The 17,672-nt window shown below is 43.7% G+C and overlaps 1 protein-coding gene across 3 annotated transcripts in view; it reads right to left on the reverse strand.

Annotated features, from left to right (window-relative positions):
• The window catches only part of LOC147888774 (uncharacterized), a 32,723-nt gene extending 15,587 nt beyond the window's left edge, over positions 1–17,136 (reverse strand). For 2 of the 3 annotated variants that reach the window (XM_087392671.1, XM_087392669.1), the window contains exons 1-4: positions 16,876–17,136; positions 11,400–11,536; positions 11,233–11,310; positions 891–935 (exon numbers count right to left, since the gene is read on the reverse strand). In XM_087392671.1, the coding sequence (XP_087248797.1) occupies positions 891–935; positions 11,233–11,310; positions 11,400–11,536; positions 16,876–17,041 (426 nt within the window). In that variant the 5' untranslated portion in view covers positions 17,042–17,136. The remainder of the gene's footprint in view (positions 1–890; positions 936–11,232; positions 11,311–11,399; positions 11,537–16,875) is intronic. The other variant, XM_087392670.1, reaches the window with a different exon arrangement.
• Between the last annotated feature and the right edge of the window lie 536 nt (positions 17,137–17,672).

A 17,672-nucleotide genomic window follows, 5' to 3' on the forward strand; every position in this document is an offset into this window, starting at 1 on the left:
TACCCACAATTTTGCGAGGTTCAGGATCAGTCTCCATGGGAAAGGTATGCTGATCTTTACATCTAATCCAATTCACAATTATCCCAAATCCCATCTTTTAAAGGAAAAAACAGCGGTGCAATTTTAATAGTCTGCACAATCAACTCGTTAAGGAATAGCTACTATAACTACCTCACCGTGCCCAACGTTAGGTGTAGAAGATGTAACACACACATTCTCACGCATGCACTCCCATCCAATTACTGACACATTATCATGCAATTATACAATGGTTTTCCTGCAAAGTCTCCATCAAGACTGCAAAGATGAATGGAAGGCTCATTATCATGAATGCTAATGAAAAAATTAGTCCCCATCTGTTCATCCAATCTATGATCCTAAAGATAAACAATCAATGTAAAATCAGCTTGGCTTTGTTTAAACCCATGAAACACGTTGGGTATTCAAACACAAGAAATGCTTCAACTATGGAGAATATACTGTGATGTCAAATCCATTGGTAACTCACAAGCTGATGGGTTTCTCGAGGTGTGGCCAGCGGTATTCTCTTTCTTATCGCAGAGTATGTTACAAGGTATGCATCTATTTACCCCTCCAGTGACTTTTCTATACCTATCTCAAGACAGGGACCTAGCAAAAATGGCCATTCATATGATGTATCTATTTGATTTTTCAAAACTGTTGTTTCTTCTCCCCTACATGATGTAATCTTCCGAAAATAATATGTTCGCTTTTTCAAAAGAAATGCTTTGACTATGCTAAGATTCTCTTCCTGCTCACGATTCAAAATATTATTTGGACAGAAACTCAAGAAACTTGCTAAGTCACCCCATATTGCGAAACTGAAACAACAGTTATTGTGACTACTTTGCTTTGAACATCAAACCTACCGCAAGAAATCGAAATTCATGTTCTCTCTCAATAAAAGCAGGTACCTGCAGATAATGCAAAAGCTGTATTAACATTTATAAATCAAGAATGACATCACAAAACTTCTCTCTTTCTTCTTCTTTTCTGTCCCTCATAATTTCTCCCTCTCTCTAGCAAAAATTGATATTTAAAGCAAATGGACAACCAATGGCAACCTCCACACACGTAAAGAGCTAAAAATGCCTCCTCACTTAACTAAAAGACACCCACAGCTAATAGAATGCAGCTGGCATTGCTTGCATCCAGCACATCATGCTAGGAGTTAAACCACTGTATTGTGCAGTATATCCGAAATATTCAGTGTTTTCTTCTGTTCACTTAACAAATAATTCTTTTGTACATATACTATTGAGCCATCCTTGTTTTGCAAGCCTTTTTAAAGAGCTGTTTGCATGTCTATAGAGTACATTTTCTTGCCCATAGGATGTTGCAAATCACAAAATAGGGAGGTTGTATGAAGGCAGTGGATGATGCCTCAAAAAGATGCCTCCACTTGAAAACTAAGGCCAAAAGAAATATGAAGACCCAGCTTGAAGCTCAAGGACGCCTGCTAGTTTGTGTGGACAGACTGGACAGCCACGGGTGCCTTTGAAACCTTGAAGAGAAAGAATGAAGCTTTAACAAAAGTAATGGAAGATCAACCATCCACCATCAAAGCGTTCCTGTTGGAGATCTAGGAACTTAAGCGGGGAGCCCTAGGGGGAGTTGACCCCGTGCATTTGAGGTCTTAAAGGATGAGGATGCAGCACTCAAGAAATGCTTGGAGGAACTTAAAGCCACTTATGGGCAAGCCTTGAAGAATTCAAGAAAATGGAAGAAACAATTGCAATCAAATTGGAAGAGCACTCTAAACAGGTAGTTAGAGGGCACAAACCTAAGAGGGTCATTCAGGAGACACTTGAGGAGGATACAAAAAAAAAAAAAAACAGTGCCTTGAATCTCAGATTGATGATAAAACAGATGACACAAAAACCAGCTCACTTGATACAGCTAGGGATTTCTTGTATGAGAAGTTGAGGTGGATAAGGGGCAGATTGAAAGTGCTCAGAGAGTTGGACAGGATGTCACCTGGAAAAAACCCTTGATTATTAGATTCAAGAATGCTAAGGTAAGATAGGAGATCCTCATGAAAAGGCATAGCTGAAGGGAACTATTTTTCATCATCAGGACCTCACATTGATGCAGTTTGAGCAGCACAAGGAAGGGCTCAAGAAGGTCTTCAGGCTAGGAGTTTGGGAAAATGGGGAGTGTATAGGAATGGGAATATCATTATTCAAGAATATAAGGTCCCACAATTTAGGGATGTGAGACCTCCCACACACTCTAGTAGTTATGCTTTGGAAAGTGAAGGGGGGACCTTACTCCGCAAATTTTCAGGAGACATACCAGGGAATGGATCTTGTGATAGACTTAGCCAATGTACACACATATATATGGTATCAGTACACTAGATGGAGACATACAGATGGAGGAACGCTGGGATCGGGAGGCATAGCAATCTTGGTCCACTCACACTAGCAGCCCCACGTCATTGTTTTCAGGTTTAATGCCAAAAACGTACATTCTAGGAAGATGCCATCCTACTCTTGCAAGCAGATATTATGCATGACTTTCAGCACATATATAAAGATATATATATAAGCATGACCTTGTCACACTATTGGGACAATGAGAGCAAATGGGAACAAGAAAACAGCCAGCTTCTATTGATTGAACTCTCACAATCAGAGAAGGACAACATACATAAAACGTGTGTGCCGAAATACTCACACGAACAAGACACTACAAACACATAATGTTAAAATCATAGGGTCTATAAACCCTATGATGAGTAAACAGTGCCATGTGGTGGGCTTAAAAAATTTAATGGCCCATTGTGATGATACGCTGCCCAGACACACAGATCTCACAGTACAAGGTCTCAAGGACCAGGTGCCAGTTTGATGTCAGATTGGAACAGACCTCTGAGGCAAGGTGCTTTGTAGGATCCAAGCTATCCTCAGTTTCTAAGGGGGAGACAGCTGGATGGTCATCGATCAGATGGATGATGGCCTTGACATTTATGGAGTCAACCAGATGGTGAACTTTGTGCATGACCTATTGATTTTACCTACATTGCAGAAGAAGCTGGCATGCTCGTGATTGGGATTTGCAGTACCATAGGCGGTCGGTGCTGTGCAGACAAAACTTGTGTTCCATGATGGCTTGCCGGTATGAAGCTAGACCTGGAGGAGCAGAAGTTATGGAATCATATGTAAACTTAGGGTGCATTTTCACAAGCCCCAAGTTACCATAAAACCGGCAGTTCAAAGGCACGGTTGACTAGAGGGCATGGGCATGCCTTACTGTTGAGATTGCAGAGACAGTGTGCAGAGGCACATTTCCAGAACGTGCACACGAGATCACTCCTCTTTGATTACCTAGTCTGACCAGCAGCTTAATAGGCAGGTGCTTTATGGGTAGAAGACCTCAGGACAGGATGAGTGGAGCAGTATTGAGAGGCTCCAGGTAATGATGTTGTCCCGTATGATCTAGGGGAAAAGATGTACTCCACATGACATTATCTGAGTAGAGTTTGGAGCAAGACCCCTCCACACAGATGCCTCTTTCCATATCAACACCTATCTATATCAAGTCAGTCGATTCGGATGGACACATGCAAGCCTGTCTCAAGTACCAGGGGCTGCAGGTAGTAAGAGCACTAGCCTCTTTCTATTTATCTTGCAAGGCAGTGTTACGTGCATGTCACCTTCAAGCTTTCCCACACCTGGTGACACCCTGTTTGACCACTGCTACTTAATGATGTCACAGCTGCGCTAAGTGAGGGCTTGGGAGGACCCCCTATCTCTCCCTTTGACGTGTAGGAAGGTTGTTTGAGCGGCAGCCTGCTCTTTTGTTCTAGATCACCTAGTGGAAGGCTGATGAGTATGGCCCTTTGTGCCCTTTGGTTCTTGCAGCATTGCCTAGTTCTTGTATAGACATAGCATAGGGAAGAGAGGCATGCGACCCCCTTCCCTTCTTCCTCGTCTCATAGATGCAGCTCTGGGGAGACCTTGCACGGCCCTCCCTTCTACTTGCAACAGCTCACCTAGGAGAGAACCTAGCAATGTTACCTCCAATAGTACGGAGGGGAGTGAATAGATGCACAAACACTAGTAAGCGCGGCACATCCATGAGGTGACACATTGGGGAGAGCCTCTACCATCTGACACTAGTAGGACTCACCAACACCCGATCAAACAAACAAATTAATCAATATCACACACAATCGGTGTGTGGATAAAATTGTAAATAAGGTTTTCATTTATTGCATGCTAGTGGGTAGGCACATAGTCTTGCACACAGTCAAGTTGTTTTGATTTTGGGCTCTCTGAGCACCCTTCTATCAGAAGGATATTCACTGATGTAAAAAATCTTGAGTTTATGAATGGCTTTTTTTGCAAGGTTTCGGTGGGAAATGATGATGTGCAGTGTGGGTTCACCAGACACTCCAGAGCATGGTATCCAATCTGGCGGTATGTTTGTTATGGGATGACATACGTCTTTCATGGTTGTCCCGAGTCATTATGTGTATGAGGGCATGAGCATTTTTTGTCATGGGTGTCTTGTAAATTCACTACGTGTCGGGATTGTGCTCATCATATGTGGTAGTCTAGGCAATTAAGCACTACATGTTGGTGGCAAGCATTTGTGTGCACTAAGTCTATTATGTGGGCATTAATACCTTGGTATTAAGTATGAAAGCGGGTGGAAGAGTGGTAAAAGGGCCAGTGATGACGTGGCTCATATCAAGAAAGGCATGCATGCATGTGGCTACGTGATGAAAAGGGGACACTTCTAGTTGATGAGCTGGATACGTGAAGGTGACGGTGGGAGCTTCAGAAATGGAAGGCCGGGGGTGGAGGAGACAGTGGAAGGAAGGGACTGTGTGAGCACCTCTGTGGGATCCGACAAGCTAGCTGAGGGCAGTTGGTTGAGGCTGGAGTGTCGGTATGACGAGAGAAGAGGAGGCTGCAGTGTTGGGGACAGCGCAAGAGAAGATCTCAGATGATGGGCTTTGGGCGACTTTGTAGGAGGCTGGTAACCATGACGACGTGTGAGCTTTGTGAGCTACAGAGAGACAGGCTGTGGTGTCGTTTCTGATTACCTGGAGGCTCCTAGATGGTAGATGGTAGAGACGATACTTTGCAGGCTGAAAGGTTTTGGGAGGAGGTACGTGAGTTCTGGGCGCTCTGTGTGCAGAAGAGTAGCTACAACGGCTCGTGGATCCGGCTGGAAGAGTAGATGATAGCTCTTGCTGGGAGGTTGGGTGTAGCTGCTTGTGTATGAGCGACTCTATTGTGGGGGCTGGGATACCTTGGATGAAGAGAGAAGCCGCGACACTAGAGTTCTTGATGTGAGGCCATGAATCATCACGTGAAAGAGGTCGGGCTGTTTGCTCTTGCTAGAGTCTTGAAGAGACTTGGCTATGGCGTCGCTAAGAAGCAGGCCGGAAGTGTCTTGATCATTGGCATGAGTGGTCTGTGAGTTGAGAGGCTGAGTGTAACTAAAATTCCATGAAGGAGACAAGAAATGGGTTATTTGCTGATGCTAATGTGTGGGGTTAGGAAGGAATATCTGAATCGGAGACGCAGCCAAAAAGAGCTGATTGAGAAGATCTCTCTTCTTTTGGATTTCTCTAACAGATCCTATTCATTCTATGATGGAAATTGATGAGAAATTTCATCTCTCTCTCTCTCTCAGCCTCGCCCTCAGCCGCTGCCTCACCCCCCCTCAGCCTCGCCCTCAGCCGCTCCCTCAGCCTCGCCCTCAGCTGCTCCCTCACGCCGCTCAGCTCGCCCTCACCCACTCAGCTCCACTCAGCCTCACTCGCTCAGACTCTCCCTCACCTGCCCCGCCCTCAGCCTCACCAGCTCACTCAGCCTCCCCCACTCCGCCTTCAACCCTCACCCACAGCCATTCAGCCCTCAACCTCTCTCACACTCAGCTCTCACTGCTAGCTCCTCACCCGCCCCCACACTCAGCCTCACCATTTGCCCTCACACGCAGCCCCCTTGCTTGCAGCCCCTACTTGGCCAAGGCTGATGCTGTGTATGGGTTGGCGGGCCCTCATGAGGGATCGCAGCCCCTAGATTGTGATGCTTCACGTACTTGCCAAAAACAAAGAAAGAGTTTGAATTAGCATCACAGCATGGGGAAAAGAGAATGAGAGAATGACAAAGAAAAAGATAAGGGGAGAAACAAGAAAGAGGCCAAGATTCCAAAGCAATTGAATCTAGAGAGCGTCAACACACGCGTCAATAGGAGGGGGCTAGGTGTGGACAGCAAAGCAATGATGAAGAATGCTACAGTATCCACCTCGGTGGTACCATCATCCACATCCTCATCATCAGCATCCACCTCGGGGTCCTCAACATCGACTTCGACAGCCAAATCGGGGTCTTCTACTTCGACTTCAGCATCCACAGTAAGCCATTTGTTCCTCATCAAATCATTCAAGCTAAGTTCATGGCATCTCCATTGCAGTTAGATGCGGCATTCCACACTATCACCTATCTATACCACGTGCGAGATTATGGCTCTTGTACTGTAGGGTAACACAGGCTACCTTGGTTGGCGTTAGCATCTTCTATGGCATTAGCAGCTCAGGGTGACCAGAGATGCTGGTACGCACACACATGCAAATGGTTTGAGAGACTAGGTTTCCATATAGACAAGCTGCAACCGTTTCAGTACAACATTGATTCTCCGTTTGTCCCATTTCAGGGCAACGAGTTCAACTCGATCATTTGGGAGGATCTTTTACAGCTACACACATTCAGGACCTGGTTGGCACAGATAGAGCTTCTTGTAAAGCTTAGTTTCTATCAGGACCACTGCCTACGCATCTCCGAGGAGGGTTTCATTATCCCACTAGGGTACACTCAAATCTACCTGCCAAACTCACTTAGGATTGCCATTAGACAGTTCCGCGTGTCATCACACGACTCCGTATTGAGAGCGGATGAGCAGAGGGGATCCCCAGAGAGAGCCGTATAGCACATTATGTGAGCGGCATGAGGTGGAATTAGAGGAGCACTTCGCCTTACGTTGCCTATTCTACTACGAGATCCGTGGATGATACCACTACCTTTTCAGAGATGGATTCAAGGGCCTCTCCAGACTCCTCTCATACCCAGATCAGAGGTGCCTTGCCGCTTTCATTCACGAGGCGGTCTGACATAAAGAGCATCTCATCAAATCACGGAGACAGGAGCGGGAGGCCTTGCCTGGTCCATCCCAGATCCTAATCACGGAGTTCTTCCAGTCCGAGCATGTTGCCCCTCCGACCACCGATAGCAGGAGAGTCAGAGACCCTGAGACCGAGATACACCACACTCGACAGAGGACAGACACACAGATCACACTCGCTGACATTTCTTCTATTTTCAGACCTAAGATATGGCCGATTGGGGTTATTATGGCGCTAGTTAGGCGTAGAGTAGCCAGCAGGAGGGCATGACGGACTACTCCTCCAAATAGCAGACAGTGATCTATTATGAGCTTCTTGCCTACACTGCCTAGTCCATCATCGGGTGTACCTTGACGTGTTCATACCCAATGTGTGCTACATTGTATTGTATTGTATTGGGTCATATTGCATCTACTATGAGGATGATGATGGCAAGGATGTCTAAGACTATGGTGACATGTATGATGATAGCATTGACTATGTCTACACAGTTTTCTCTAGCATGGGTTAGGATGCTCGCTTAGTGGCTCACCCTTTCGCTCATTGTATTAGGTTTTCTATCAGTCTCATAGACCCATCGGTCTTTAGCAGACTTTAATAAACTCTCTCTCTCTCTCTCTCTCTCTCTCTCTCTCTCTCTCTCTCTCTCTCTCTCTCTACTACGAGAGGATCTCCTGCAGGTCATTCGAGAGGATCTCCTGCAGTTACACACCTTTAGGACCTGGTTGTAGCCGAGGGAGCTTCTAGTGAAGTTGAGCTTCTATACAGATCACTGTCTTCGTATTTCAGAAGAGGGATTCATCACACCACCGGGGTACACTGAGCTACACATGCCTCGCTCACTACGAATCTCCATCGGGCAATTTCGGGTATCATCACACCGCCTCCGCATAGAGAGTGGCAGAGCAGAGGGGATCCCTAGGGAGCATCGCATATGCACATTGTGCAACTGTCAAGAGGTTGAGTCAGAGGAGCATTTTATTTTCAAGTGCCCAATGTACTATGAGATCCAAGGTCGATACCATTGTCTCTTCGGTATCGGGCCCCTTTCCAGATTCCTCACCTACCTAGATCAGGGATGTCTCGTGGCCTTCATTCACGAGGGGGTCCGACACAAAGAGTACTTACTCAAGCGACGGGGCTTGGCCACACCACCAGACACCTCTCAGAGCAGGATCATAGAGTTCTTCCCATCGAGTGATATTGATCGTCCAGTCTCTAGCCGCAGACGTGACAGAGACCCCGACCCGACGACCGCATCACGACACACGAGGCATTGAGGGGACACAAATCACTCTGGCAGACCTCCCGTCATTGTTTAGACCCGGGACACGTCCCACGGGAGTCACGGTGGCTCTGGTCTTACTTCGAGCCTCCTCCAGGAGACCGAGACGCACAGCACCCCTTGACAGATGCCAGCGTCCCATCACCGGCTACGCACCAGCCAGGGCAACATGACATACGGAGGATTCCGCTCCAGTCTTTTTCCTTTTTATTGTCACACCCAGATGTATTTGACTATGTATGATCAGACTTAGGACTCAGCACGGGTGATGATGCTTGTTTAGTAGCTCCACCCTTACTGTGGTTTGTATCAGGTTTTCTTTTAGTCTCATAGACCCATCAGTCTTCCGAAGACACTAATAAAATTTCTTTCTTTCTTTCTTTCTTTCTCTCTCTCAATTAGTTTCTATGGTCAAGAATCTAGTTCACACTAAATTCCAAACAATTAAGAAGGAAGTCATTGTAGAGGTGGATACAAAGGCAAATAAAGCTGAAATTGAGGATGAGATTAAGGAGTACAAAGCCAAATGGAGCAATGCACTGAAGATCAAAATTGAAGACCTTCCAAAAGGCTGGTTCAAAGAGGACTATACATACAATGAGACTTTAGCATGCATCAAAGCTGCCACCCCTAACATTGAATGGCCGGGAGATGAAGACAAAGACATGACACATTCTACAACTAATATTTGTCATTCTAAAGGACATACCATAATTACACTCAACACATGGGATCTACGAATCAAGCTTCTTCACTAAACTTACAGGCTAAAAGGGACCAAGATATGGATAGATGAGGAACTCACATGAGCTCAGCTGAACCAAAAGGTAACAGAATTAGCCAAGGTCAAGGCTGCTAGGAAGGATGGAAAATGGGCAGTTTATCATGAGGGATTGGCCCTCATCAAGGAGGTTACAAAAGACACTCAGTCTTAAACTGACGCATGGCTGATTATGTCTTACTTTTCAAACTACAATATAGGTACTTTAAATAATTCAGAGTTGCTTTTTGCACCCTTGGGAGCTGACCTGTTGATTTATTTGCTGTCCCATAGACCTGTTGGTCTCTTTCTTACTTTCTCTCTCTCCTTTTGCACCACTAATGTTCCAAATATGTATACCTTTGTAAGACTAGAATAAGTCCAATCATACAAATTTAGATTTTTTGTTGTTCTAAAGACCAAAAATCTACACAAAAAAAAAAAAAAAAAAGGAAAAATGAAACAAAAGGAAGACATACTTAGCAAGCAAAGCAACACTTGTGTCGTCATCAGTGCCCAAGCATAAGCAGCTATATTGGGTTTCTAAAGACCCGCAGAGTCTCTTGGACAAACCCAGCACTTACTAAAATACATCAAATAAACAAAAGAGAAAGAAAACAAGAAATGAAGAGGAAAGGAAGAAGGTGACTAAGCAAAAATAAACAAGCAAGTCAAGAAACAAAAAACAAAATCTTCCAAAAAAACTGGAATTAAAGCTCTCTCTCTCTCTCTCTCTCTCTCTCTCTCTCTCTCTCTCTTATTTAAAACATAAAAAACTAAAAGGATCCTTTACACTTATGTATCGCTTCCTACAAATAGGCAAAATTACATTCCTAACTTAGAAAGCACAAGCATACTCAATCAAACTCTCTTTTGAAACTAAAAGAAAAACGGGCTATTCAGCTCCCCGCTTTTTGTTTTCAGCTTATGTTCAATCATTCTAAACATACCTAAGGCCGATACACCATAGATAAAAGGCTTCATATCTAAGATTGTGCGTACTTTTTTCATTATTTTCCTTGGATTATACCTCTTGTGTAATAGTAAAGTGATCAAATTACTACATTGAGTGATAAAAGACTCCTTAGTTGTACAAAGGCGGGAAAATCTATGGAATTGGGAAGATTGAGTGATAAAAGACTCCTTAGTTGTACAAAGGTAGGAAAATCTATGGAATTGGGAAGAAATGACTCCATATTTCGCCAAATCAGAAATGTTTGAGTCAATGTGAGGCATTTTTATAATGTGTAAACCACTATATTCAAGTTGTTCACGTTTATCGTAAATATCAACCTCTAATCCTATGGTAGATTGAGAAAGTCTAAGATCTAAGAAAACACAAGAATCCCCCCTTGAAGTGCAGTTCAGTTCACAAGAGTCACGAGGATAGATTCCTTCTCCAAAAGCACAAGCATCTTTGTACGTAAAGTCTTGAAAGTTAGGAACATCTGGTACAAAGAAATCATCTATAAAACGCCTAACTTGGCTAAGCTTATGTAAAATGATAGGGCAAGTATTGATAGAAATAAGACCTTGCATAAACTCAAATTCATAAGTGAAAAGATAAAAGTTTGCTAAAAAGACGGCACAATTAGTGCCCATGGGGATTTCTATAATTTGTTGAAACAAAGAATCACCTATTGTGATGTAAAGATTATCTAAAAGAAAATCTATCCAAGAGCAAACATCTTCAACACTTACTACCTTTGTGTATCTTTTCTTTTTAGAACCGATGTCATGATCTTTATTTTTTAGCCACAAAAAGTCAAAGCATAAGGCTGTTTTCTCAACTTTTAGCACTTTGCATCTATCTTTGTCAAATCTCAGCTTGAAAACTTCAGCCACTAGCTTTTTAATTATAAACTTCAAGTCTTCCAGCTCGATCTTTGTGTAAAGCGTGGTAAAATCATAGGTTTGAAGGAGAATAGGAGACTCTTTTTCCTGAATATATTTGAAGTTCAAATGCTCATGACTGATAATGATCAAACCTTTAATTTGTGAATTAAAATTTCAGTGCTGCTTTACCTCAGATACATCTATTTCAAACACTGTTATAAGAATGCATTCTCCTGAGCAAGGTTCGATACTGACGCTGGATATCTCCTGGTGAGCATAAGATTTTCCAAGTCAGCCAACAAGGGCAGCACAACTTCAATTCGAAATATATGGCACTGATACTTCATGGTACAAACCTTGGTTTCAAAATTGGCTATGCCCCTTTCAAAGAACACAGGAGCTACATGTCCGAAAACACGCCGAAAGCCAAGCAGCTTTGCTGTTCTGAAATTTTGAAGGTTCGGAAACGTATATCGAGCACTCCTCTCTGCAGCTTGCAGAAGATTTTCAACAGATAAGTCCAACAGTCTGTACTTTGCTAGTCTTCATTTAACAATTCACAGGACAATCAAAATGAATTGTACTACCACTTCCTCAGAACCAAGGTCATGCCAAAAAATACTCTTTATTTCCAAAAATTTAAGGTGAAACATCAACGTCATTTTAGTACTGCCCAGCATGCTCTTTTATGAAAGGCACCCAATAATCATTTGGTGCAGTTGCTATTTGACACAGGGCCTTCCTACCACAGCACTTTGGCACACAAGGATTATGGGGACAAGAAAGGCCATGTCCTATATGTTTTGACATTACATTAAATTTCATTTTGAAGGCAACTGAGGTCACGAAACGCACTTGAACTATACTCCTGATCTCTCTCTTTCCTATGCATGCAGAAGGCACAAATGGGAACCATGAATTAAGGAAAGGACCCAAGCAACTCTAACCAGAACAACACAGTTGCATAGAGAGAGAGATCTGACTGCAGAAACTTGCATTGAAATGCAGACTGAAACACTATGAATTGAGACAAAAGACTCTCATGGTGAAAGAGAATTGTCATTTTTATTGAGCACTGAAAACAAAGAGGGATTGATGCGTTATCCTTGTATACACAGTACTCAAGCCAGTTAACACCTTCTGCATGCATCATTCTCAAGTAGCATCCTGAATTAGCTTGAGCGTTGAATACATGGGTGCTATATAAGTATACCCAACAAAATTTAACATGAAGGAAGATTATAGCTCTGAAGAAAATCAGCTAGCAGCACCTTCAACAGAAAATCATATTTGAGTGTACCTGTTATCCCTTGGAGATTGTGCTTGCTATTGCTCAAAGGAGATTAAGCGATCACAAAGCGTCAAGTTCTCACCAGTCCATAAGTGCACCTGAGGGTTATTCTCTCGTTCCTTTGATCATCACACTAGTGATGCCTGTTAAATTTCTGACCTCAGTCAACTTCATCATTAACCATTCCATTAAAGCCCTCTAGGGTCCATGAACTCCGAAGCATTGTCAAGTAAATAATGCAAACACTGCAGACAGCCTGCATGCACAGTGTTGTTTCCTACATAACTACAAGCAGATGAAATGATAATGAAATGGGAATGCGCTCAAGAAGTTAGTAGCAAGAACGAGAACACTGTCAGCATGTGGGTGCAAAAAATTTTATGTGTATTACATAAAAAAAGTCACAGACAATGCACAAAAAAGACCCTCAAATGTACCTAACTAGGAATGGGACAATATTATGCACCATCCAAAGATTGTTATTACATTGGGAACATGGTGTATTGCCATGTGTTTCAGAAGGTTTGAAATACGTTCCAACACATTCTCAAACAGGTGTTCCCAATGCATTTGGAAACATCCTTTTTTCTTAGATGGGCAAGAGAAGGTCCATTTTTTGGGGCACAAGGCACATTCACTACTAGCATGAAATTGACCAAGTTCCATGGACCAGTGTTTTGCAGCTGTAAGGCAATGGCATTACTTTCCCACTAGCGAAAATTTATGTCAAGTTTAGCATGCCACCATGATCATGTTCTGAGGTGTGACATTGTCATCAGGACATGCACAAACCCAAATTCCAATCTCAAGTTCCAAGTCGTGTGAGCAACTTCAAATGATAAACATGGGTTAACACTTTGCTTGGTGAGTTGACAATTATGATCTCTCTCTTTCTCTCTCTCTCTCTCTCTCTCTCTCTCTCTCTCTCTCTCTCATATGATGATACCACGGAGTTCTCTAGGCAGGGAGACATTGTCCTTCTAGGTGACTTCAATGCACGCATGGGGGATAAACGGGTGGATCTACTGAATTTTCGATCAGATCCCCGTAGAGTTCCAGAGATGGACCCAGCAAAGCTTGGGATAGTGAGGCACTTAGAGGATGCACCACATGTGACAAGGTACGGGCGACACTTGCTCGAGAGATGGGGGCTGTACATGACTTGATCATATATAATGGACTTTAGAGATGGCTGCTATCCAGGGGGCTCACTTGTTTCACGCATGGAGGGGGACAAGCATAGTGGATTACTTGATGGATTCGCTAGCCCATGCGTCTCAATACATGACTTTATTGTCCGTCCCCCCCCCCAACTCGTAGCTGCCCACTCATATCTGGCATTCAGCATCTCGGCCACCATGCAAGCCACAATAAGGGGTCATCCTGGCCCCACATATATCCAAATACATTTCGACCATTCCCTCGATGCGGTCTACATGAGCCACTTGTCTTGTGGGCTACCAACCTCTCTTGGAGATGATGCAGACCTTGCCCATGCCTCGGGCACTCTTGTATCAGCGGTTAGGGATGCAACCACCAGATCATTCTCCATGACTCGATCTGCAGCACGTCCCCCACCTCAGAAGACTTTGAACCCATGGTTTGATGTTGAGTGCAAAGAGATGAGATCTCACCTCATACGAGACCAGGCTTTGGAACACCTAACGATGATTGAGGCACAGTGGATTTCACATCGCTTGACACACCTAAGAGGTTGGCTTTCATCTCACGTAGGATGGGTGAGGTGATCCGATCTTTCCAAGGAGAGGGACCCCACTATTGCATGGGCCTGCTCTCTCAGATGAAGCCACCTACCCCCATCACAAACTAGGGTGTCTGGCACACATACGCTACATTGCTATACAACGTCCCAATCCATGTCCCACCTGATATGTCCTCTTGCCCAAGCCTACTACATCCATCTTGTTCACCACACAGAATGTGCGAGCTGTGCACTATGTGGGCGCCACAATCGGAGAGCCCAGGACCATGACAGGTTGTGGACTGAGCAGTTTGCACATACATAAGAGGTCTTTGCCCCAATCTTACCCTAGATGTTCAATCATGCTATATGGTACGGCTTTCCCTTGGTTGGTGTACCATCGCCATTGTGCCGATAAAGAAGGCAAGGGATCCCATGGAAACTGGGAACTACCGCGCCCTCATGATTGATCACATTAGCCAAAATTTATAGATCGGTACTAGAGAGAGAGATCAGCTCCTACACAGAGGCACAGGGACAGCAGCTTTGGGGAAGGCTAGGTTTGGGAGGCAGCACTCTATGCTTGATCACATCTTCACTCTAAGGGACGTCGTTGAGGAAGCAAAATCGAGATCCCAAAAAGTCTGCGCTTGCTTTGTAGACTTTCAAAAGGCATTTGACACAATCCCACGATCCCACATGATTAGGAGACTCTAGGCAATTGCAGATCCTAGGAGATATGATTCATTGTTTGTGTTTATTGCATTGCAAGTGTGATTATCATGAGGAGGGAAACCCTGACATAAGCTGCGCTCCGATGGACTGGACTGGCCATAACTCAAGCATTTGTCAACAAGTTAGAATCCCCATTCCCTTTCAAGCACGCGCATGTGCGTACACACACATGTATGTGTATATATATACATGTACCTAGATGAATCCGGGAACATTCCCAAACTCATCCTCTAAAAACACAACATAGTGCAGTTTCAATCTCACGAGAGTCACTCATAAGATTGAGAACCATAAACTCCATCATGCATAGCAGGGACTAGCTACTATGACATCCCCACTGACGTCATATATATACACACACATGTATGTGTATATATATACATGGTATGTTGCCAGTTACGGTGCATCGGCTTTGCATTACATACATGGCTTGGTTAAGACAAAAGTCTTGTCACGTTGCTATTACAAATGAAGTATGACCCAATCCTCTTGAATTGCTTGTGCAGCAACCCCCATCGGTCTCTTAGCTAGAGTTCTACCTGTCCTTGCTGATATAATGTGTATGAAATCATTATAGTTAGCTAAGGAGCAGAAAGGGACTGTAATGATAGTAGAGAGCAAAAACTCATATTGTTTCAAATGTTTTGAGAGAGTGTACACTATATTGCTAAATCGAATTGAAAAACGTGTGTGTTTTTAGAAGAGTTGTAGCTCTGTTAAAAATTGTGCCTCGTGGGAAGCATCCAATCAAAAGGGCATAGCCTTTCATCACTTATAATTCAAAGGTTATTAAAGGAATAGGTTACAAATCTGACATCCCCTCCCACTCAAAAGATTACCCTGATACAACAGGCCATATGAGCTATTTGGCCTCATCATTGCATTCAGTTAGCTTGTAAAAATCATTCAAGATGAGAATAAAGAGACAGTATCATGAACTCGACAATTGTTCCAAGGTACTTTTCACAAATACTGCTCTTGTGCCAACCAAATAAGCATACATTAGAATTCCATGCATATAGGACCAAAGTCAATGAATAATGCAGCTCAGAATATGGTCAAGGCACTCTGAAATCCTGGTACGTGTATTCAGATCCTATATCTCTATCATTGTTTTGAGACTACTTAGAAGGCTGACCGATTGATCCAAGAACAACATGATTCCCAAGCACACCATGGTTGAAAAGTCCATAGAGTACAACAAATCACGTTGCATGACTTAGACAGTAAACCCACGAACAACCCATTGGCTTGCAAACCCATTTCTTCTACAAGCAGCAGACCGACTGCATTCATTCTCTGAGATACCGCAGCTTGCCAATTCGGCAACAATGCATGGAAACGCAATGTCATACCTCTTACTTGCACATGACACAACCTAGGCCAATATGCTCTGCAGCTACTACACTTAACTGAATCCAGGAACACGCCCACAGTCAGCATTTACAGATAAATCAAAACGTGAAATCACAGACAGTGCGTGACCGAAGTCATGGTCACGGGTTCTCATCTCTTCAGCAGCAAAAAGGACATCCGCGAATAGCGTGCTGCCATTGGCATTGTCTGTCTTCAAATGGTTTCAGAAATGTGCGCGGACATGCTTATGTGGTATTCCAATAAAGTTTGGGGGGAGGATTTTTCTTAGGCCACCCAAAAAAAATTGGAGGCAGTCAAGAGTACATGATAACCACTTGGCCACTTCTCATTTGCTTGATTTTAAAGATTTATATGTTTGTCCGGCGCCCATTTGTGAATGTGCTTGTGCCCAAGCTCCGCCTTAGCCACCGGACATGTAGGGCTCATGTTTCAATGTCCGGGGCCTGTTTGTGAAACCACCCTCACAATGTCAGCAAAGGGTCTTCAAAAATGAAGTTTGGAATCATTATACATTAATATGCCCCCTATGTCAGCAAAGGATCTTCAAAAATGAGGTTTGGAACTTCAGAAATGAGTTGCATGTTAGTCAAATAAGTCACTGACAAAAAGAATTTGAAGTAGTTCGACCTCCCACTCACACTTGAGTCAGCTTTTACTTGAAGGAGTTTCTACTTGAATTCGATCAATTCCAATACTACGCCATAATGGATGCGCAACAAAATACTACCGGACAACAAAGAGCCGAAACCTCCGATGGAAACCAATCCTTGGGCATTGGCGATGCTTTCGAAGTCGCAAAGATCCTGCAACTCCCTCAAGGGCTGCTCATGAGCGTTCGCAACCCCATCCATGAGTGTAGCTAAGGGGGAAAATGTAGATGCAGTACCAACCATTCCAGTTTTTTCGCAGGGAGCCAAATGGCTCTTATGCACGCACTTGGCACGATCAGATGAGTGTTCATAGTGCTTCTGGAATGGAATAATGAGTCCAAGAGGTAACCCAATAGTTGGAAAAATTAATCTCAAGGCAAGGTAATGGGGTGTCAAGTATTCTATTGTCATTGAACCTACGGTGGGGCTAGGTTGTCTAAGGGTGTTGAAGATGAGCCTATGCCAAAAGCAAATCATAAGAAGCGAGGGTTTGAGGAGATCTAGAGAAGGAAGCCGCTTGGTGAGAAAGGGAATCATCAGAAATATGTTCCATTCTTCAAAGATGGTTCCCAAAAGGATTAAAGATGTGGCAAATAGGAAGGAGAATTGCTTTCACTTTCTATGCGATGCTTACAAGATCCTATCCCAATATGTCAAAGGGGTGTGGGAGTTTTCTATGGTGTTATTGTCCTGGAACTCGAGGGGAAGATGTAATAAGGAGAAGTATAAAGGTTTTCTAGAGGCAAAGGCTATGATTGTGCCAGGAGATAAGTGTGGGGAGGATGACTTTTTTGCAGATGGTGTAAAATGAAGGGTTTGAGGTGTGTGTGAACTATCCCTGGCAGGGGTAAAGGGGTTACGATTGTGTTGGCTA

This window comes from Dipteris shenzhenensis, chromosome 21 (genome assembly GCF_047967505.1).
Source record: "Dipteris shenzhenensis isolate YYH24624 ecotype China chromosome 21, Dip_SZ_1.0, whole genome shotgun sequence".
Classification (NCBI taxonomy): Eukaryota; Viridiplantae; Streptophyta; class Polypodiopsida; order Gleicheniales; family Dipteridaceae; genus Dipteris; species Dipteris shenzhenensis.